This window comes from Colias philodice, chromosome 21 (genome assembly GCF_061535455.1).
Source record: "Colias philodice isolate Cphi_HAF_F1 chromosome 21, ilColPhil1 Martin Lab GWU primary, whole genome shotgun sequence".
Lineage (NCBI taxonomy): Eukaryota > Metazoa > Arthropoda > Insecta > Lepidoptera > Pieridae > Colias > Colias philodice.
Window position 1 is genome coordinate 4,624,884 of NC_143106.1, and position 25,458 is coordinate 4,650,341.

The window sequence follows — 25,458 nt, forward strand, 5'->3', positions numbered from 1 at the left end:
GACATAGGATAGGTTTTATCCCGGAAATTCTACGGGAACCGGTTTTTCTTTGAAAACGCGAGCGAAGCCGCGGGCGGAAAGCTAGTATAAAATATTTTTAAATTAAAAGACGTTGTTGAAATGTATAATGAAGATTTAGTAGGTATACTCTGATAGTGACAAAAACATCTGACTTACTTGAGTTTAGCTTTTTTTTCACCTGCCAGGAGACAAATGCTTGGAAACTTTATACTATGGCCACACCCCGGACACTCCATACAAAATGATCGTTTTGACAGTCACACTGTAGAGACTGCAAATGTGTGTGTTAACGCTTTATGGTTGGCACATTTGTGACTAGCGTAAAAAAAAATTCGCGTTTTTCTGATGAAATACATCCGTAAACAGCACAATATCTAACCATTTTCTACGAAAAACGATAATCACAAATCCAAAATAATAAAATTACTTTAAGTCAATTTGATTAATGTTGTCAATCTTCGTTGCGTATCGTCCTTGCAGAAAAATATGGCCCATTTTATGTCTGATCGCGCGGGGGTGAGGTAAGTTTAATTTCGGCGGGAGGCGGAGAGTGTCCGTTCTGTAGCGTTTAGCTACTATTATGTATTCTGTGCTATGGCATTAATTTCTCAAGGTAAAAAAAATATATACCACCTATACACAATATTATATCCTGAAAACGTAACATGACATTGATAAAATTAAATAAAGAACTCATTACACTTTTTAAAAGTTTTATTATTTTTACGTGTCTTTCAATTGCACAAAATGACTTTAGTCATTAATTAATAAAAACCACACTCGCTCTCAACTAACGCATCTATTTAAACCCTTTTATACTAAAAAATAATAAAAAAACATTGAATCAATTCCTATAATAATTCAGATTTCATTGAAACAAAAATAACTTCATTACATAGCCAAATAATCTGATAATATTTTAGTGTAGGTATATTCTTATAATATCGCGATGAGATAAATATTTATTTAATACACAATAATATAATATTCATAGTATCTAAAACATACATAACTCAATTCCATAATCATTTACACAATTATTATATAAACAAATATTTCTAATAAGTGTTTTCTTACGTGTAGACTTCAATCTCATATTTTAAGATTAATATTCAATGTATACAATATACATATTATAATACTGTAATATAAATAAATAATATTTAATAGTTTGGCACTATCTGCTTAAGTCATAATAATAGTTAGTTATACGTCAGTCCTTCTCATTACTTTTAAATGATAAAATGTAATTTACAAAAACGATTCGACTAAGAAAAACCAAACTATCAAATTGTTTATCAAAACCTTTGATTAACTGAAAAGTTTCTCATTCCGGCTCCTCTTTCACAGTATACACAGACCGACGAATTGCACCACCGTTATAATTAGTTCTAGTAACGTGTTGTAAAACTTCTGGTAACATATCCCCTTCTGAAGAAAGCATCGATTCATCAGTCAAGTTTCCACTTTCATCCCGTCAGGAACGCTGCAGAAATTCCGGCGTCAAAACTTTTTGAGTTGCCTTCATAATCTTTTCATGGTGTCTCAGTCTATGAACAATTTCATCATGTAAGACGTTAAAGCACATTGCAGTCAGCGCAAGTCCAGTGATTATGTAAATGGAACAAAACCAAACAGTTCCCGAAGAAGCACCGTTTCTTTGAGTTACTCCAGGCGCCAAGTGTCCAAAACCAATAGTACTCAGACTCATAAAACAAAAGTATACACCGTCTACTGGACTCCAGCCTTCTAGTTGATACAAAACCAGCGCCCCGAAAAATATATAAGTAAATATTGCAGCGAGACACAATGAAATCGGAGCTAGAATAGAAAATCCTCGAAGTGATATTTTCGAGTCTGTATCCGTGCAACTCATTGAATCACAATCTCGGAGAAAGTTTAAGCCGACCGGTTTATCTTTTATTGATGTGGTACTCAGGCTATTAGCTTGTGACGCAGAAATGATCGTGCCAGAAGGGGATCGAACATAATAAGGTTCTTGAAGATGCAATGTTTGTGTCCGAAAATCTTCTGGTCGCCGCACTTTTTCCTTGCGGTCTTTGTTTGTAATTGTGCTTTCATCGAGACAACAATATCCACATTTGACACATATACAACAACATAAAGCCCTGCTAAATATACTGCGGGCAAATCTAGACAGTAATGCGCCCACAACCGATAAATATAGAAGTGTTAATGGTATACCTATAACAGCATAACCAATTGTCACCACTTTACCCAATGCTGTCTTTGGTGCAACACTGCCATAACCTGAAACCAATTAAATATTTTTATCCTGTATCTTGTAACTATTGATTTTTGCAATCTTAACTAAATTGAAGTTAATTTAAAATACAGAAAAAATAATCGTTCTATATTTTTTTGTTAAATTTGTATCCCCTAGTCATTTAAAAAAATCATAAGTAAAGTTATATTAGAAACAAAAAAATTGCTAACCTATAGTTGTCAGGACAGTTAATGAATACAAAAATGCCTTGGAAAAATTCCACTCGTAGTCGTCTGCGACAAGCGCAGGTGCGGACTCCAAAACCCTGGCTCCGCCGTACTGTTCTGTTACATCAGCCGTTACTCGAGCAACTAATTTATCTTGAAACCTTGCTATTTCTTGAGCAGCGAGTCTTGTCCAATTTTCTTTGTACAATATGTTTAGGGACACTGTTATCTCCCATATACTTTCAACAGTTTGAGATCTAAGTTCAGCGGTCACTTGTGCAATACTATTATTAACTTTAGCTATCGGTAACGGCTTTTTATTTTCATTAGCCTGATAAGACGTCGTCGCCAGTGTTTTTTGATGTATTTTGGCGGCGCTACCTTCGATAGCCAGAAATATAAAAGCCCCTACCAATGTGTATATTAAGAGTATCGCAAATATTCCAAGATTTGTTATACATCCTGCAATCAGACTCTTTTTCTTACTCTTTTTCGTTTTCAAACAGAAGCAACATGTTGTGACAACGTCGTCGGAATGATCACTTTTCGAATTTTTCTTATATTTCCCATTAGAATGGTTCTTTTTCTTAGTTTTATCCATGTCTCATTTCTTTGGTGTAATATTAAATTAGATCATGTCTATTGCTAGAAATTGCATTTTACAATCTTGGTTAGTTAATATTCGAGTATACCTGAAACAAAAGAACGGTTTAATGGGTACATTTTCAGCAAACCAATATATATAGGTATATCATTTAAAAATCACTAAAGGCTCCGAATTTCCCTTTCATAAAAGGCATTCGCAGTTTATACTATTAGAAATTCAGCAAAAGAAAATAAGTCGGCTTGACTCGTAAAAGGCGTGTCTGGAGTTTCAATGGAAAAGAATACGTAAATTCAAAGGAGGTATCTCCAATGTTTGTGAATTGTGAATAGCGCTTTGATGTCGGAGATTTTAACATTATAGGTCTTGATCATTTATGTGACTCTGAAACTTTATTTATAAATTACTGAAGTTAAATGAATTCACATAACGCTAGGAGTGGAATAAAAGATTTGAACAAAAACCCTTTTATTCTTGAATATATAGAACGTAGGTAATTGTATAGTCTCAATATCATTGTTAAACCTAGCTTTGGCACATAAGGATTACTGGTATTCCATAAATCGCATTAAAATTAAATTAGACACTCGCAATACCACAAGTACAAGTTTGCTGCAGTCATATCGTACTTGCATCTACAAACTTAACACATCCAGCGAATTGCAAAACATAAAGCAGTATTATATCTTTATTGTTAACCGTGGTAAGTACGCGCAAGTTTTGGTTGGATTGTTCCTGCTAACATTACATCTGTATTCCAACCTTCCGGTCCATTAACATTCGTGAACCCGTGTACAGATTAAATGAAATTTATTTAAATGATTGTCACTTGTGGTTCGTATTCAATTTGCACTGGTTTTGATAGTGTGTATAAACCGACAAGAGCAACAAATAGATAATTGCTCTATCGATTGTACATACGTAGTACAATAGATTGAAAGTGTTGAATGTCTTCTTTTGATATTATATTATCATAGGCTACCTATGCTTAAGACATTTATATATTCACATAATTAATGAAGACTGCACTGACGTCGTCGTTTAGTAGCACTAATCACATTTGAAATAAAGTAGTAGTAGTACCTAAGTTTAATGGTATTCTATCTGTCCATCCTTCAACGAATTGTTTCTAATAATAATTAAAAAATAACATGTTGAAATGGTATGGCTATAAGAACCGCTTCTACAGATGTAGGATAACATATCCAGAGGACGAAATCTTACTACATAAGAATTCAAATAAAAATTAAAATGAATGGATATAAACAAATAAACTCTGCTCTCAATTATCTCTCTTAACTCCCTTTTTCTCTCCATGTGTTTCTATTTAACTAAAACTGCCACATCTAGAGATATATTTGTACAACAGTCATATGGATATGTATGTAACATATCTTACAGTAACTTCCAAGTAATAAACGCCGAAAACAAACTTGCCAACACTTGCCTGTTTTTACCCGTTAGATTGCGATGCAACTAATCGCTAACTTTTGTTCAACAGATTCTAGAAACTCCTCCAACAAGATTGCGACCGCGCTAACTATCGTATTAAGTACTTACTACTTCTTGTTAGAGTGTAAGGAATTGCAAGTTTGGTAGGTATTACAAAAAATAAGTATCTATTATAATTATTGCGAAATAATTTAATTTGATCTTATAATATGTCTGCTTTATCGATTTGAATTAAGCGCGTCACACACGGTGAAGATACTATAATATTTTATCTTAAGATACTGTAATATTTTATATAACAGTATCTTAAGGCGTTCAGTATCAGCGTTCTGACCATCATTTTTCTTTTTTTCATTGCGTACTAAGACCCCTGTAGAACCGCCATCCTGTTACAAATGACCCACAAAATTTCGCTGATACTGAACGCCTTAAGAAGTATTACAGTAGTAATATAAAATATTACAGTATCTTAAGATAAAATATTATAGTATCTTCACCGTGTGTGACGCGCTTAAATGTCAACTTAGTACATATTTATAATTATTATTGTTTGGTTTAAATTGCATCCTTATTGAAAAGTACCTTATTATCTTTGAGTAGAATATATTATAATTTGAGCTATTTTTTTAAAAGATTCTCAATACAAAGTCAATTCTATTTATATAGAACCTAGACGTTCATCATGCTAACAAAATATAGATCAAACAATTTTCTTTCCTCATATTGTACCTCGTTAGTCGTTAGTAGCTACCTTTGATCTCTTATATAGCTCCTTGTAAATAAGTTTCATGTTTCTATTCCAAATAACAAAATTGAGATACATATTCCTTAACGTTATTCTCTTATATTAACGAAGCCTTAATATTTCCAAACAAAAGAAATAACCTTTAAATGGGCCAATTATTTCATGCTGTATGAAAATCTTAATGTGCAAACTATATGAATATAATATTAAATCGTATTAATATTATATTCATATAGTTTGCACATTAAGATCGTCCTTATTATATCGTATAGGTATATACCTGAGAGATGCATAGATCATTCCTATTTTAAGAAATAAGATAATAAATGCCCCACGCTTGGTTACTCTTTTCGAGGAAATCTATCCCTAATATTATATACCATCTATCGCTGACATATAGATACTTATATTTCATCAAAATCGTTGAAAAGAAAATAGAAAAAGACTAGAATATCCTTTTGAGCATTGTCTCCTTCTTTCATACTTTCTGAACATAAAAAAGATAAATCATAAATTAGCAATTTGTCGCACACCAAGATCTCTCAAGTTCCTGTATCATCAAAAAAGTGCTATTAATAAGTCTCTAGAACTTTCGACCGTACTCCAGTTGCCAGGCCACATTGATGAACATATTCATCTAACACTTAATCGTGCAAGTCACAAGAATAAAGCCCATACAAAACCCACTTGACCCGATTCATGCTACAAAATAAAATAGGAGAAAATCTCTCTCGCATCTGCGATCGCAGAATACAGGGTAATAAAATAATGTTGTTTTTATGCAGGAAAGTGGAAGTATTATGTGGTAAATTTGAGAATGTGTACGCTAGGAAGAACGTTAATTTTATGCCTGATTTAAATTATCAGAAACAGTCACCATTGAAATGACTCAAAAAATTTAAGGAATTCTGGAAACACAAGCCCATGCTGACTGGAAAATTACTCATGATATAAAAAAGTTAAAATTATATTTGTAGATAATCTCCAAATCCAATGAACAATTTTGCAATGCAATAAAGAATCCCTTTGTAAAAAATATAATCATTTATAACACAATATATAATGTGTCAAAAACCTTAAGGCAATTTTAATGAATAGCGTATAAGATTTATAATTAACCTGTATAATTAAGGAGCTATTCCATTACAATAAACCGATTAACCAGGAACCGAAAACCTAGAAAATTATCGACTCATCGCAACATTCTCGATAGAAAATAACAATCCACGTAATATCATACTAAAATTTTATTATCAATTCGAAAATTTATGCCCACGAATCTCGCTCAGAATCCATTCGGGCGTACGCAGTAATGAAATAAGTCATTTAAATTGGAATAGAGATTTCAATGGGAACATTAGGCGTGGGGGGAGGCTAAAACGCGATAATATTGGATTATATCACTGATTTATGCAAAATCTTTATCGGTGGCGACACTTGGAATTGGATTTCGGTATCGTCACGTTGGTTCGCGTTCAGGTAAGCGAGTGGAACGGGAAAAGATTCTGTCCCTTTTATTGCGAAGCCAGGGATTACGTCGGATTTGTGTAATTTATTTCAACGATTATAATAATTATTATGTTTACGTTTGGATTAGATGTGTTCGCGAGTGATTTAAGTTTTTTTTTTCAATCAGAAAGGTGATTACGACATTGTGTCTATTGTGAATATCTGTGGAAAACGATCATTAGGTTTCCTGATAGCGATCAATTTTTCAGGTACATATTACTATTCAATATGCATAGGTATGCAGATGCAATGATAACTATATAAACAATCAATGTTTACACTTTACGATGATATTACAAACACGTTAAACTATTTACGTTATCGTTATAGAAACACTTTCAGGGTATAACAAATCAGGGTACTGTTATTACCATTCATAAATGATCACATAATACATATACCTACGTACCCAACAGAATTTCCAAGAAATATCACGGAAAGTTATAGTTTTAAGAAAGAAGACAGTTCAATTCCCATAACAATTCTTAACATAGTTCTTTATCGACTTGAGTTAAAATCAAAACTTTTATTAAACTTTCAAGAGATGAGACGTCAATTCGCCCGGAGGCTATTTTTTTTTAATATTGCAATACGAATTGATGGGAGGCTTTAGAATTCCGTAATATTCGTTAATTGACAGCCTGTGTGGCATATTTGGGTTGAAAAACTTCAAGCCTATTTTATTGGTCTATATACTCATATCTACCATTTAAAATTGAACATCGTTACATGGATCTAAGCCTATATACTAATTATATATACTTATCTAGTTGTTCTTCTGATAAACAATTCCGTATAGTGTTTGTTATATTTTTTTGAGTACCTATTCTCTCTCTCCGAGTGACCTATTTAATTATAAGTGCTATATATATGTTTATTTATAAGACCCATCTCCAACGTCATAACTTATATAGGATGTAAAATAGGTGATGTCCAAGTTCAGAGTGTTTGTACTATTGAATGTAATGCTACAAGTACCTATGATTAAATATAATCTTAATCACAGATTCATACTAAAATATTAAATATAAACTCACTAGAACAAATCGCAAAACCACGACATGATTTTCACCAATCTGTAAAACTTTTAAATCAACGAATAAAATCATGAACAAAACGCACACAGCGCTGCACCCTGTTAACTTTGACAAGCCTCCTGCTAGAACAACTTCGCTTTTAATTGAAAAGACCCTTGAAATCGACTGTAGTGAAATTGGATGAAAGGTAATCTTGCCCGCGCTCACTTTATTTGACATGTGATTCGCGTGTTGAGCGAAGAATTTTCCAAATTTATTTTACGCTCCATTTGAGTAACGGGAAAGCAATTAAATACGCTTTCTGAATGAAATGAATTTAAACGGAATTCCGTGTAAATTCTTCATCTATTACAAAAACAGTTGATTCTACAATTTCAAAATCTTATATTAAACACTAGCTTTCCGCCCTCGGCTTTGCCCGCTTTGTCTAAAACATAATAAATTACCTATATACTAAAACCTTTCTCTTGAATCACTCTATCTATTAAAAAAACCGCATCAACATCCGTTGCTTAGTTTTAAAGATTTAAGCATACATAGGGACAAAGCGACTTTGTTTTATACTATGTAGTAAGAAATCACGGAAAAGGGACAATAGGGCAAAACGATGTCTGCCGGGGCAGCTAATGATCTAATAATAAGTAATTTAAATAAAATTGAGGCACACTTTCACTATGCTACATATTCTTAAACAAAATATTAAATATTGATACACCTATCTTATGAGAAGGCAGTTCATGCGTGACACGTGTAGGCAAATACGTGACATAATTTTAAACTTATGCCATAAAAGATGCTACTGTTTTCACAAATTAATCTTGTTGATTGTAATGCAAACCGAATATACCTTTGAAACACATATTAAAAATGAATTAGTGACATTACATAAAACGTACAAATCAAACATAACATTATAATATGGGTCAAGGTATACGCTTATATAATAGAATTCCTCACAATATTAAAGAGTTTAGTAGTTCTAAATTTAAAACTTATATAAAAAATGTACTAGTTCAGAGAGCGTACTACAGTATTCAGGAATATATGAACGATAAAGACCCATGGAGGGTTATCACGTAAAAACCACAGGACAGTTCTTTGGCATAATATTATGATATATTATGTAGTTAGATATAAGTTACATAATATGTAATATTGACATAATTTAAAAGAGCAACTATGGAGTTTCTTGCCGATTCTTCTCCATAGATACTGCTTTCCGAATCGGTGGTAAATGTTAAAAATACTCATGTAATGACGATTCGAAAGTGCTACTAAATAGTAGTCTAATTGAATAAATGAATGTTTGAGTTTGAGTTTGGAATAATATCTACGATTAGGCCCATTTCTTTAAAATTAATCTATAAGTTCTAACATAATATCCGAGAGCATAATATTATGTTTTAGGTTTGTAGCTCTCGAAAAGCGAAAACGAATAACTTTAACCTTTTTTAATTCCTCTTTTATTGCGTTGAGAAATAAAGAAGAAGAACGTCTTCAAATTCAAAAGTTAACCCTATCGTTCAGCGACACGAACAGCCTAACCCTATCGAAAAGCGATGTCATAGCAATTGTACCATATTTAGTGATAGTATTCCCTAATCGCCAGTTTTACACAGTTACAAAGTAATCAAAGCAGTTTTATGACCGGTTTATGACCAATTCGCAGAGTTAATAGAGCATTTGACTGTCCACTTTTATTGTTCACTCGTTATACTTGCATACGCCTAACGCCGTTGTACTCTCATATTTTTCATCATTCCATAAATTATATCGCAGATATACGGGACAACATTCAAAGACATTTTATGGAGCAATAAAATTGTGCTATTTTATATATAGCAATACATTGTTCAAAGTTCTAGTAAATAACTTTTACTATGAGTTAGAAACTGAATGTTTCTGAAATGGTTCAACTTACATAGCACATGTGGAATATGCTCATTATAAAGAAATCTATGGATAATCTAGGCAGTAACTTTATTTTATAATAAAATAAGTTCAGTTACTCTTGTTGATGATGATTGTTTTGTACAGCTATTTAGTAGTTTATAATTTTTACTGTCAAACAGTACAGAGTAAGACTTAGGAGTAAGAGAATGAAGTAAAATGCATGATAATTTTAAATAATTTTAGAAGAAAATCATATTTTACATTCTGTGTCTGTTTTACTTTTCATTCTGTTATGATTAAAGTAATACAATAAATTAGAATTACATACAGATCCTACACATTTCCAATAAATTGTGGAATAATTTTTGTTCAAATATAACGAGCTATCTGAACTTTCACATGAGAATTGATATCGGTTCAAAGTTTGAAACGTTTCTGCCACAGATAATATAGAAACCGAAGTTTTATAACAACATTTTATCCAAAGTTTCTTCAAAGGAAAACTAAAAAGCTTGACTGCAAATTGCAATGTTTATTTTGTTATTGAAACCGAATGTAATCTTGCTATTTGTATCTTCAGAAGTTGGATATATCTAACATAATATAAAGTTCACACTACATTATTATATAATTTTCCTACAGATGTAAAAATAATAAGGTTATAAAAACATCTTTATTTATAATAAGTAGGTACTTGATGTTATTAGCTCTACGGACTAAACGCATTTGAACCGACATATTTTTATTATCTGATAATAATCAACATTAGTACACAAATGTACTATAATGAATTATTTTCTACCGAATAAATAAGAACATAATTGTTGAAATAACTAATTTTCGTTTACAAAATTAAAGAGCTGACATCTCTTAAGTTATGGTGCTGTTTGTTACTTGATAACAGCATCAGCTGAGACGCAGCTACATTCAGTCCATTTCTATTTCTATACATATACTTTCCCACTGCAGGGACACGAGCTTCCTATGAGATTCCACTACGCTGTCCAAGTGTGGGTTGGCACTTGGCAGATGTCACATGTCGTCGAACTTTTCATTTTTGGACATGTTGGTTTCTTCGGGATATTTTCCTACACCGTTTAAAGCACATATGTACATATTACTCATTATACATACGTATGTTTTATATTATATACATATGTTTCGTATTTATTCTACGTCGGATATAAGATACGCAATAATTATTATTTTATTTGTTTACTTTATAATTTTTCTACATACAAGTTTATTTAAAGAATTAACAATACATGTTTTTATGACTCGTATCTTATATCCTATCAGATTGCAATTCTTGTACTTATTGATGATAATATACCTACTCCCAATAGAAGCGGAACGTTGAAAGCACGAATTGTATACTTTCTCCTTAGAATACCTATAATCGCGAAAGTTTGTACGAATGTAGGTATATTGTTACTCTATCACGCTAAAACAGCTGATTGTACCTATTATACTATTTAAGTTTAGTAGTTACAGAGATGAATTATAATCTGAATAAGCATTACAATTGGGTTCCAGCTAGTGTTATCATGATTGAATATAATATGTGTCATTAAAAAAAAAAACATTAAATTCGCATAGTGTTTGTAACTTGACCGATGTATAAATATCATTTTGTTTGAATTCGATACCTAGCAGCTTTCTACGCCAAAGAGAGAGGTCCTGGCAGCTAGGAATCATAGTAAAATAACTTAATTACAGGTAATATCTGGGGAACGATCAATGAAGCTCTGACACCAAACAGAATGACAATGTGAAATAATAATTGTGCCATACAACTCATTCTATAGAAAGGAACCACCCAAGGGCTTATGGAAATTTCATACCAAAACAAACATTGATTATCATGGTAAGTATTGTAATATTGATACAAAACCGTTAATGAAAATAAATTATTGACGAAAATTGATTATTACAATTGGATGAGCTCTAGAAAATTAAAGACGTAGGTAGTACCGGCAATATAAATGACATACGCACGTGTAAATAAATAGCAAAACATAAATACGAATTATCATATTATTATTTTCACATAACATTACAGATACAAAATGAAATACTGGAAATATCTACATTCTATTTTCTATCTTTACTTCTCTTACCTCGTCACTGATGTTTGAGCCCAACCTTTTTATTTGGTACAAACAGTGGTTCAAATCCCATTTTCAAATCCTTTCAAATCCTCCTTCATGATAAGTTCACTTAGATCATTTTAATTATAATCCCCTTCATAGTTAACTGGATAATTAAAACAGTGTTAAATCATGTAAGAACATGCAGTCACTCATCTTTGATAATTGCCACTTATCTGTCAACACAATAATTAATTTTCTTCAAAAAGTCCAAACGAATGTTCCACAGATTTCTTTTTCGAATATTTTCTTCGGTTACTGTTTGTATATTTATTTGTTGCCAGAATTTTAATTTGAATAGCGAATAACACGCTACAATGAATCGAGCTGGGGTCTTGCCGCCATCTTTTTCTGAAACGCGCATGCGTAGATCGTATAGGAGTTTACACATGCGCTCTAGATGCGTAAATAGAAAAAATAACCTCTTTGTACTAGCTTCAGTAAAATAACAATCTTAATTTTAATACATAATACAATCCTATCATTAACAATCAATAGTTATTGTTAAAACAAAAACAGTAGACTTATATTATCACGCTTTTGAAAATTTTTGTACTATATAGATGTAATTACTTCTTTTCTTTATATCAATTATTGTACAGTGAACGTTAGTGGCGAATTCAATTAAAATAATGTTTATTTATGAATTTAGATAATTTTTAAGCTTGAAAATTTCTGTTGTGTTCCTTTAGGTATTCTCTTGTTCCACCAAAAACTACCTAAACCAAATACATAATATGTAATTTATTTTGATGAAATAACTAAAAATCTCAGTTGCATTTGCATACCTAAAGGTATATTAATTTTAAATAAAATTGAACCATACGCCGAATACGGGTTCTGTACCTAAATCTGAAATAGTTCTTAAAACTAACTATTTCAGTTAAATAGTTTCTTACCACTGGACATGCGGGACCACATTGTTCACAGGACCTCTATTTGACTTTAAATCTCCAGTTTTAAATGAATTTGGATGTGATGAAGATAACTAAAATAACATTTGCTTATTCAATAAGAAGCGCGATTCATCAAAATAGAGAAAAATAATAATTTTAAAACTCTATAGTTGATCTTTTTTTATTTGTACAAATTAAATTTGCCTAGTAAAATGACTTATGAAACTTGCGCCTGGCTCGTGGACCAATATAATTAGCAGTATCAATTCCTTACAAAGAACTGAGAACTTTTAAAATTCAACAGATGTCTTCCATCCCTTAGCCAGAAATGGTCATCATTAAAATACATTAAAATTAATTATTCAACCGCAGAGAGTTTCATTCTAATTGGTAGCAGAAGTTTGATCCAGGTAAAATTGTTTTCGGAATTAGTTATTGAAGTTTTTGACACTTTTATTGATTCTTTGAGTGAAGTCCGTGGAAAGTTGTTTGTTTGGTTCTTTTTCATGTTCAATTTAAAAGTAAGAGGAGATTTTGGTGTAATTCCATATTGGATATTTGAAAATATAAGCTTAGTGTAAGCTTTGTTTGTCAATAATTAATTGTCAATTTGTTTGCATTGGCAAGAATACTGTAGTTACCTACTGTTTTAACACGATATTATAACCCAAGAGCCCACGACAGCCAGACCTTCGTTATTTTATAAAAGTTAAAAGTTTCAAAAGTTAAGAACGACCAGCGACTATCAAGTTTGGGTTATGGTTACTTTATTATATACGTGGAATTCCATCAACATGATTCCCCTTACAAGTTACAAGATAAATAATAACTTTATTACTTGCTACTTATATTATACCATTAATTTTTAATAATTACAGTAAACTAATGTTTTAGTACGTTATTTCATATTTGTTACACTTTTAAGTAATAATGTGAATTTGATGATATGTGAGTTATTTCTTCAATGTTATGTCTGGCAAGATGTAAAAAGCATGAAAACCGTGTCCGGCTCTTGAAGTAACATCTTTTTATACAATGCATACAATTTAGCTTTTATACTATAACGAAACTTAGGTACTATTTTACACACCTTTACTACATGTTACCTGCCCAAGTAACCACAGCTAAAACTTGATAGTCGCTGGTCGTTTTATAAAATAACGAAGGTCTGGCCGTTCGCGTCGTGGGCTCTTCATCTATTATATTATAGAAAATCAAAAATAAACTAGGCAATTATAAACAATAATTAATTAATCGTTATTTTGCAGTAAGTCGTAAATTAATTCGATACCTGTTTTGTAAATACCACTAAATTACCAAATTGCAGTATGTATAAAATGCATGCACCCATTAAGCATGATAATAATAATAACACAGAGATTAAATCAGTAGGTACTTGTAATAATTAATTTGAAAACATATTATTACATATTATGGGTAAAGATTATATTATCTATCTATTGCACCAGTGACTTATAATTAAATCTCTTATATTATCTTATGAGTTAGTCAATTCTGTCCTTACTTTTAAAATAAAACACAATAATTACTTAAAAATTTAATATAATTAATTAATAACAATAAGTCTATTATCCAAAGTAGGTGTAATTGGTGATATCTTATTAAGATATTTCTCCACGACATCGATATCACTCCCAATAATTTTAAAGTCTCGACCGTGTTTCCTTAATGTCTGTAAATAAGATTTTTTACACAAATATTATTATGATTAAAAAACCCTGTGTGTGCCGAGCACACGTCACAGAAGTAAAACTTCTTTGGCAAGATCCAAAGATACCAAAATCGTCGCCTTACTTCATGACGTGACGGTATTGCCATGACACGACCTTGAAATTTTACTCCCAACGCGTCTAAAGAAGTTTCACTTTAAAAATAATGTAAATCTTTATTCAGCTCGTATTTATTATTTTTAATGTTCCAACCGAAAATAATCTCTACATAGAGTACGGTAGTCGGTAGTGGATATTTTCAAAAATTTAACAGAACGGATATAAGTGTGTACCCACACAAGCCTAAATTTAAAGAAAATGCTATTAGCACCTTCTACCTATATAATATTGAGTTGCAGATAATAAAAACTAGATAATTACGACAACCGATAAAATTTTACGTAGTTATAATAATTGGATAGAGCTTAAACAATGCCGCAGAATTTAACTGTCATTCTGAATCATAAACAACAAAATATAACTACTAACCAATAATTGCTATCATAAAAATTATATTTCAATAAACAAAATATTTACCTGAAATTGATTGTCTCCTCTTACGATAAATGAAACGGTTGTAACTTGATATTCTTTTTCTGGGTCCATATCAACAAATTCGCTTCCTTCCTTCACTTTTACTTCTACTTTAGTTTCGTTCTTCATATCTAAGGTTAGTTGTATACCTGAAAATAATATTATGTGTATCGTTAATTTAAATATACCTACCCTATCTTTTCTGGTAGTTCTTATACCTTTACTATCATCATGACCTGTGTCATAACCATAATATATAGATATTAAACAGTATCATAATACTTACATACGTAAAATGGTTTATTGTCGTTAATATTGCATCTGTTCTCCCTATTACCAATAAAAAAAAAATCTAATCCAATCAATCAAATTTAATGGTTTCACAGTTAAAATTATTTAATTTTAAACTTTACAGAAATACAAAAAAATCTTTAGTAGTAAGTATTACATACCAGCAATTTGCGGCATCCACGGCCCCTGGAAGGGCTTTCTCACCCATGCATTTGTTGTGCAAATTTTAAACGTCTCTATTAGATATTTTCCTTTAACAATGAATGTTACTACCTCGTTTCCAAATGGCAAGGTATTTATCAGTTCACCTCGTGATATTTCTGAAATTCGATAGTAATGTTACGAGTAGTTATTTTCATGTTAATATAAATAACGGTGTAAAAAAATAAAATGACTTGAAAATGTCCTATCTTTATGACAGATTCTTTGATGTGTTTCTTTGATCCCTTTTTGTGAAAGAATTTCCAAGACCCAATTCTCAAGTAGTTACACTGTATAACTTTCAAGGTAGATTTTTAATATTTATTTCATGATTTTTTTATTAATCGTCTTTGCTCCTTACCTCCTCCTTCAATTGATCCTCTAATCATATTTCTTAGAAGAAATGCTATATGTGGTAAATCGGAAGGTTCCTTTTCTTTTCCCTGAAATAAAAATATTAATATAGATACGCCAACGAGATTATTCGTAAAATTACTCTCTCGAATCAATTGAATTGGAATGGAAATATGCCAGAATTTGTATTTCATAGGTAGGTTTTAAATTCTTTAAAAAGCTAGTCGTCCCATTTCCTCTAGCTATAGTTCATTAAAAATATACTTGCTACATTCATAATATTATGAAATTTCTTCAAAATTAGTTCATACATTCAAACTTGAAGACTAGCTCCGATCTGAATGAGTCGATAAACTATGATGTAATAAGAAGGCGTAATGCCATTTCCTTTTCTTTTATAATCGATTTTTTTCCGTTAATATTGAAATGTACTAATTTTTAGATGTTCATTTAAGATTGTTCATTAAGAGATGTTCAGCACTTACTTAGTGTAAGTAAATCTTATTTTCAGCACATTCTTTGACATAATGTTATAAACGTTATGATCATCATAGATCGTCAGAACTACAGTAGGCGCTCGATAATCCGGCGCTCGCCAATCCGGCACGCTCAGTAGTCCGGCACTTCGGGACTCAGACAGCCCGCTCTGTAATCCGGCATTTTACATAGCTGAACGCCGGACTACTGAGCGGCGCGGCCGGCGGTGTTCGACTTTCGAGTAGTTTCTTTCGCTCGGCAGTCCGGGCCTAACCTCAATAGTGAAGCCACGTGTTTTTTTTACTCGTAGCGCAGCGTCGCTTTGACAAAATGGCGGACAAAAAACAATAATATATAATTACTAGCGGTCCGCCCCGGCTTCGCCCGTGGTACCTACATGTTTAAACTATCCTATCTCTCAAGTTGGATCGAACTGCACATGGTGTGCGAATTTTATTATATATAATCGGTAAAGTGGTTTAGGAGTCCATTGAGGACAAACATTGTGACACGAGATTTATATATATGTACTAGCGGTCCGCCCCGGCTTCGCCCGTGGTACATAATATTTACGTTTTCTCTACATAAAAACCATCCTTGTACTTCAAGGAATATAATAAAAAAAGAATTATCGAAATCGGTTCAGCCGTTCTCGAGTTATGCGCTTACCAACACATTTTGCGATTCATCTTATATATAAAATTCTCGTGTCACAATGTTAGTCTGCATACTCCTCCGAAACGGGTGGACCGATTCTCATGAAATTTTCTGTGCATATCGGGTAAGTGTGAGAATCGGCCAACATCTATTTTTCATATGTACCACGGGTGAAGCCGGGGCGGGCCGCTAGTTTTTATATATATTAGATTAGATATATAATAATAATATACTAATTCGATAATCCGGCATTTCCGACAATCCGGCATAGAGGAAAAATTGCCGGTGCCGGATTAGCAAGCGCCTACTGTACTTACAGCATCCAACAACGCATCAGCGAATATATCGCCAATTGCACACTCCCGCGCACCACACGGCGATGCTATGAGATCTTCCTTCGTGAATGCTATCACTTCCTTAACGATTGCGTGGAGCTTGTCCTGATAAGGTTTTAATAGTGCTTTCATTTCCGGATCTGTAAAGAAAACAAATAGTGTTATAGTTTAGAAAGGACTGAAACTTTAAGGCGCGTTGAGAATAAAAATTCAAGGTCGCGTCATGGTAATACCGTCACATGACACGTCGTTTTTGTATCTTTGAATCTTGCCAATGAAGTTTCACTTCTGACACGTGTGCTCGGCACATACGCTCTTTTTTTTAATTTAATTGTATAGTGTGATTTTAGTACCTTCAGGAATGGACCTGTCTAAGAACACCGGTTTTCCTTCGAAATACTTCAAATCTCCATATTTGTCGAAATAGACTGTCAAGTTGCCAATATACTTGGAAAACGCAGATGCTGTGACTATAGGTACCTGGAATTGGGAAATTATATCCCTGTTAATACATATTGAAATAATATGTACCTAATTTTTATTGTAGGAATTAATTAAAGATTTGGTTTCAGTTTTATAAATGAAATATTATGTTTACAAAAAAATATAAAGAATAGGATGAAAAACAATATATTTCTCCGTCCTATAAAAAACATGCTATTTAGACCATTTTTATTAAGGGTTTCACACTTAAGGTTAATGTAAGGTAAACAGACACAATTTGAATATTAACTCATTTTAACAAGGTTTTCAATACTCACTTTATGTCCTGTTCTCGAGGCTGTTTCAATAATCACAGGATATGGTCCTGATATTTCCTCATGACTCGGTGATTCTCCATTCCATAAGAGACTGTGCGAGTGGCCTCCAATAATAATATCAATGTTTTCACCAACTTCTCTTGCAATTTGTCTAAAACGAGCAATATGAAAAAGTTAAATACTTAAAATACCTAACTATGTCAGTTTGGTGAAACGTCGTTTTTATAAACATAGTAAGCAAATTGAAAACATTACATAGATAGTAAACAAAAAAAGTAGAGGTGAATGTGATAATTGACTGATTTGTGGTTTTAATTTTAGCCAAGGAGACCTAAACTTAATCCAATCTACACGTTTTTTAATTGATCCTAGGCGAATCAAACGGATTAAAATACCCATGAAGGTCACTACGAATATAATGACTTTCCACGACAATTGCAAATTGTGAATTTAATATACAAACAGCGCTCAGTTCTATTTCTCAACTCCGAAATCCGTCCGTTTACTTTTCATATTATCCTTTCAATACTGAATTATTAAAGAATACTTCTGTAGAGTCTCCGCCGGCGTCGAGTTAGTAATTTGACAGGTTTATTGGAAAATATCGTAGAACGCTGCTTTCCTTGCATTTAAATCGCCGATAAGTCAAACGTATGAAGTTAAATGGAATTTATTGTGACTTCTTTTACATTCTTTATCAGATAGTTTAACATTGTTAAAGATCAATATTTTATAGTCAAGTCTACTTTGTATAAGAATATGTGAAATAATGTTTCACAAAGTGGTGGTTGTGGTTCACATTTAGTTGAAAGTAAATTTGTATCTAAACTCTAAAGAATCATAATAAACTTAGTAACTAAATAGTTAAGTCATTACGCAAGATAGCGTGATACTAAAAAGGTAATTTGTGTTAATGTAAATAGAACTCGCTAATTATCATTTAATTTCGTTATCATTCAACAACTTTACTAACATACGAACTATCTGAATTGTGCATTTATTTATAACGTTTTGAATATTCGTAACTTACTTGTCTATATCGAGTCCACAATGAGACAAAAGGATGATTATATCGATTCCTTCGTCAGTAAGTAATTGAGCCTCTTTTTTGGCAGCTTTAATTGGATCTAAGAATAATACTTTACCAGGGTTAGATGAAGTCTGGAAATATTCATTTGTATTAAAACACAGGCATTAGTAGGAATATGTAGTAGCTATTTAGATCTATGTCCTTAAAAGAGACATCTATCAGGATCACCTGATAGATCCCTCTTTTAAGGACATAGATCAGGTAAAATTGTGCATACTTTTACCACAACTTGTATGCACAATTTTACCATGCGTATTGGATTAAATAATATGTTCTTGACTATTCCACTGAATATTAAGTAGCCTTTTATAAGTAACTTACCTGTGTCTCCGTAGTCATAACACCAATAATACCGATTTTTCTACCTTTTCTTTCAATGACTATATGAGGTTTATACAGTCCCTGCAAGGCTGGTTCTTGACTAGTATCGATATTAGCGACAACTACAGGTGCTTTGAGTGCCGCAAGGTAAGGTGCTAGGCCCGGTATTCCATCGTCAAACTCATGATTACCAATTGTCTGTAATTATAATAATGTGTTCATAGTCTTATTGTTTGAAGCTAGTTCTATAATGATTTACGAATTTTGAGAATTTACTAAATCAAGTGTGACTACACTCATTTTATGATCGTTAATTTAAAATAGAAATGCCAACTATAAGAACATTTTATTCAATTTAATTTCGTTCAAAGTCCACTAAGTGCGCAGGTACTAACATGAACGTCATTAGGCAGCAAATTGATGAACTTCTGCGTAATATTCCACTTCAATAACGTATACCAATAGGTCCCTTGGAACGTATCGCCGGCGTTCAATACTAGAGCGCCTGGTTTTTCTTTCAATAGCTCAGTAATTTCATGATACAGACGCGCGTATCCGCCTAAACAATTGCTGTCGTTTGACACACATACTGGATATTGCACTGTAGTTTCCTCGAATCTGTAAACAATAGATTCGTGTTGCGTTACTTTGGTTAAGTGAAGATTTTCAAATAAATTAAGAAATGCTTGTGTAGTAAAGAAATGGTAAGAATTTACTTAAATAAGGCTTATTATTAAATGAATGCAGAGATTCTTAAATATAATTTGATTGTAGAGGTGTAAAATAATTTCCATACGATTTAATATTTATCCCAATTATCTATCACATACCCTACTGCTTTTTACTTTGGTAATTAAAAATAAATATATTTATTTTGTTTCTACTTAGTTATATGTATCTAAATTTTAACACTATATGAATTTCATGTATGTATATATCAACCTATACAAAACGCAGATAGTACCTACGACGTATTTTGATATGTTATAGAAATATTACTGATAAAAAGGTCACGCTTATAGTATCAAAATTATAACATTGTACGCTGCATTTATCCGTCTTTAAACATAAGAGAAATTCAGTAATAAAATAAATATCACGCCATCGACATGCTACTTACACGCAGTAGTAGGTACTATGTTTTTTCAAACTTTCAAATTATAGTTATCTTTATCGATAGTCAAGGAAATGTCATATTATTTTTATCTATTGATATCTTCATCAGTTTCCTGAAATTCGTCATCAAAAGTGTATCTTAAAACAATAAAATGTTGTGTGTTTTGTTGAAAATAAATTTAAAAAATATACGAAAACTCTACTTTTTCCTTGTTTATAATATCATAAGATAAGAGTTAAAGATAGGTGTCGATGATTATATTAATCGTGTTTGTAATAGTATATATTGTATTATATATTGTAAGAGGGACTCAAGGGCTGAATCGTTTTTTCTTTTTGAACTCAATTTTTGGCGCGTTGAGAGTAAAATTTCAAGATTGCGTCATGGCAATACCGCACGTCATATTATATATGTATGAAGGCGACGATTTTAGTATCTTTGAGTCTTGCAAAGAAGTTTCACTTCTGACACTTGTGCTCGCACACACGCTCTTTTTTATTTAATTTTTCAGCTATAAAAAAAATAATATTTAATCCAACACAGTTATTGTCACGGTTTTAACTTTTAACCATACTTACTAAACATCGAATGCCTATTAGGAAATGATATAATCGATTGATACATTAAAATCATGAAGGTAATAATAACTACACCGTTATTTTTTATGGTTTAATAAATAGTTTTTAACCATTTAAACAAAAAACAATAAACGTATTATGTACTTATTATGTGACAATGATCAACAAATATTTGGCTCTATATCCATTTTATTAATGTTGGTAGTTTGATAAAGTGAGAGTTCTATATAGTTAATAGTTTTTTTTTTTTTGCACGCCTCATAAGCGAAGCGTTGAGGTGGGTACTACTGTCACTTCGCGCAAAACATCTGATTTTTCAAACTTAAAATGTCTTTATGTATCATACATTGCACTTGTAAGATAATACATACACACACATATTAAGAAAAAACACTATTTTTAACGTTCATGATATTTTTGATGTCATTTTTGTTATTTAAACTAGTTAAAAAACAGTTTAAAAAAGTTCTGTCTTGGACGTCCGTGTGTCTGTATGTGCGGATCCTTTTTCTTGTTAACACGATAGCGACCGAAATACTTTACTAATCGAGTCTTTTTTTTTCTCTTACGCTTGAGTATGCTCAGGAATAGAACCCTTTCATTTTTCAGGGTCTGATTCGATGTGGTTTAATTGTTATTAAATAAACAAAAATAATAATTAATAAATATTTATTAAAAAAAAAATATGAGGCGTGCACTTTTGGATTTTCCAAATTATTTTTATAATATAATCATTTGACCTATTGTATAGTTGTGATATTGGTTCATAAATAATAAGTATACTAAACCAGTACTAGGCCATAGACTCGAACATGACCTAGTAGCTTAGTTTTAGAAATTATGCTGAAAAAGTAGTGTTCGATTATCATAACAACAGCTACCTATATATCAAGTATTCAGTAAATGATGAAAAAGGAAGTAGGTAGGTACAATAAAATGTCTTCATTAGCTATACATAGCTATCCATTACATCCTATATAGGAAGACAGAGATTTTTTAATATAAGAAAATTATAATGTAGGTAATTAATCTTCTTCTAATTAATCTCAGTATCAAAAGTATATTTAAACGAATAATGTAAAGCAAATAAAATATATACGGTAGTCTATAATTATTTAAAACAACTACTACTGACATTATTTATTTTCCATTGTAATAATTGAAGGTTTTTCAAGAAGTTTTCCTTCCTTAGTTTGTGCAATGAGCAGTGATAATGTAAGAAATCTGCAGATAAGCTGAGGGTTAATTTTGCTGTGTTAGTTTTAACTAGGTATTGTTTGTTTTCGTGTATAAAAAATGTCGCGTTCAAATACTTATCACTGACGTACCTCTGGTGACGTACATTGAAGATAAATGAAATTAAGAAAAAAAAAGTTCGTGTAGATACCTAAATACTTACAATTGTTTTTGTTCATACAAAATATTCAAAAGGCATTCATAAATTATAAACAAATTCTCAAGTTTTTAGTCTACGCTACGCTAAGAGAAAGAGCGAAAGTGTGGCAATCAAAAATATATATATATTTTTTAAGTGAAAATTCAAAATATTCACATGTAAAAAAAAACATTAAAAATATTAACCTGGCGTGAAAATCATTATAATGAATAATATCAAGCTTATAGATGCCACTGTTCAAAACACTGCCACTCGTTACGCACACAATAACCGACAGCACAAAAACATTTAGGTCAAAAGTGACCATTTTTTCGATCGCGATGGGATCAACACATGTTCGATAGCTGCGCCTGCGTCAGGTCAAAAGGCGAGCTTGTGTAACACTGAACCATTATTTAAGTATTCGGATTCGTTCATTCATCTTAAAGAATATATTGACAACACGTTTTAAACTAACGGCAATCGGTTTTGAACTCAATATCTTAACGATAGAGTTTAGAATTAAACTGAGGATACGTTTGAATCAGAGCGCATTGGACATGAATGCTAAACTCAAGGATACAACTGCAATTAATACAACTTTCCTTTTGTATTTTCAATGTATATTGTAACGTGATACGACTGACAGTCATTAATTTTGTGTGCAAATAGTAATAGACAAATAATCAGCAGTCCTTTTTTAAATGGGTCATTTACATAATTATAATTTTTTTGTTAATTTAAACATAGAGTAAGGAATTGTCATATCTTCATTAAAAATATTGGGTTTGTGAAAGAAAGTTATAGCTGCCACCTACTCATCATTTGGGTATCTTATTTAAAACTAAGAAGATTAATCATAATAATTTTTTGCAATAATAATTAAGTTATAAAGTTTAAATTTCAAATATATAGTCTCTATAGGTAGTACATATTTAAATGTGCACACTTTGATTTAGGTTACATTTTATCTTAGATCTCTATAATTCTGAGAAATAGAATATTATGTGCGACTTAGAAACTAAACTATTTTGCATAATTCATAGGAAATCATTTTATATATAATAATATTATGTACCTTGTGATTATTTTAAAAAATACGGTGCAAAATAAGAGTGTAGAGCAAAAGTCAATAATAAAATGTACAAAAAAAGAAAAACAATAGAAATATTATATTCAAATAAACCATAATTTTATATTTTAAAATACAACTTACGTGTCTAAATATTTTTTCTGATTATTCATTTATTCCTGAAAACAACATAATAATTTTTGAAATATTCTCTCATAATAAATGCAACAAACAAAACATTGCACATAAAATATTTATTTTTATCAGTGTAATTATACTATCAAGTCACGTACTAATTGATTTTTCAATTAAAGAAAAATCAAAAACTATTATTTATAAATGACATTGAGTATCTCACGTCCCATTATTATATCGTATATTCTTAAAAATTCAATTGTGAATGGAGAAAATATACGTTTATGGTTGCATTTTACACACAACAATCCATACTATAATAATATTATAAATGCGAAAGTAACTCTGTCTGTCTGTCTGTTACTCAATCACGCCTTAACTACCGAACCAATTTGCATGAAATGTATAGAGATATTTTGATACCCGAGAAAGGACATAGGATAGGTTTTATCCCGGAAATCCTACGGGAAAGGGTTTTTCTTTGAAAACGCGGGCGAAGCCGCGGGCGGAAAGCTAGTATATTATATAGAGCCAATAAATTATTTATTTATTTTAGGTTAAGGCTTAGGCTTTTGAAGTCTATCTTGATGAAATTGATTTTTTGTTCCAAAACCAATTCATAACATGCAAAATTTTGCGCTGTGCTCACGCCGGAAAATTACATTATTCCATGTCCGTCTGTTTATTGCGTTTTAAACTGGATCGACTTTGAAATTATTCCTTGAAATTATACCTTCCTTATGTGTTACTTCATATTATTAAGTTTTCCAGTCATAGTAAGATTTATGTCCTGTGTCTCCTTGATCAGCTAAGAAACTCATAAACCCCTGGTTCTATGATCACGAGTAAACCCAGTGGTTTTGTAGTGTTGTAGTTTGTAGTAGTGTAGTTTTAGTGGTTGGTACAGATGCAGTCATCTGTACCGAGGATGCGATAAAAGGCAGTGGAAGGTACCTAGTTCATATTGACATTTTCAATCATAATAATGCCACATAACATTATACATATTATGTATATAGTAAGTATTTTAAGGTTGTTGATTATCTTTAGTTTAATATAATAACAGAGCATTAAATTACACAAAAATTCAACACAAGAATCATCCTATAGTCTTATATGGTATTAATTCCAATATTATCTGTTGAGTTTTATAACAATCCTATCCTGTTAATAGAATGGGAGTATTATGGGAGCACGTATCATATTTGCTACACTTCGCAATCAAATTAAACATACAAGGAATGTCAAAATACGACGACTTGGGTCAATGTCTCTCATATTTAACGTGACCAATTATATTTTCCTTGCGTGACGGCGTTCTTGTAGCATTATAATTACTTTACTTTGTATTGTGTATTTGACACGGTGGAAAAAAATCTTGTGACAAATCTCTTAAAGTGTGTAAGTCACCTTAAAACCACTTTAAATGTATTTCATTATTGGAAGTTAAACACGAATCCATCTAGGTATAATTGTAGAAGCAACTGATTACGACCGGCGAAGCAACTTACGCGCTAATCTCAGGAACTACTGGTCCGATTTTAAAAATTATTTCGGTGTTAGATGTCCATTTATCGAGTAAGGCGCTTATCATCACCCAGGGAACTTACCTCATCATCAAAAACAATCCATATTTAAGTTGCAGAATACTTACTGTCACGCCACCAAG

At 31.6% G+C, this 25,458-nt stretch overlaps 2 protein-coding genes across 2 annotated transcripts; both read right to left on the minus strand.

Annotated features, from left to right (window-relative positions):
* Positions 1–717: 717 nt before the first annotated feature.
* Positions 718–12,200, minus strand: LOC149478829 (potassium channel subfamily K member 18-like). The gene is made up of 3 exons (XM_089708906.1): positions 11,836–12,200; positions 2,479–3,167; positions 718–2,292 (listed from the first exon to the last, which is right to left on the minus strand). The coding sequence occupies exons 2-3, from the start codon at positions 3,074–3,076 to the stop codon at positions 1,499–1,501; spliced, it is 1,392 nt and encodes a 463-aa protein (XP_089565032.1). The 5' UTR covers positions 3,077–3,167; positions 11,836–12,200; the 3' UTR covers positions 718–1,498.
* Positions 12,201–14,306: 2,106 nt separating this feature from the next.
* On the minus strand, positions 14,307–23,155 carry LOC149478830 (apyrase-like). The gene is made up of 11 exons (XM_089708463.1): positions 22,789–23,155; positions 19,908–20,130; positions 19,513–19,710; positions 19,132–19,262; positions 18,102–18,252; positions 17,694–17,820; positions 17,323–17,480; positions 15,879–15,960; positions 15,478–15,636; positions 15,029–15,174; positions 14,307–14,454 (listed from the first exon to the last, which is right to left on the minus strand). Exons 1-11 carry the CDS (start codon positions 22,908–22,910, stop codon positions 14,329–14,331), a joined length of 1,623 nt encoding a protein of 540 aa, XP_089564589.1. The 5' UTR covers positions 22,911–23,155; the 3' UTR covers positions 14,307–14,328.
* Positions 23,156–25,458: the final 2,303 nt, after the last annotated feature.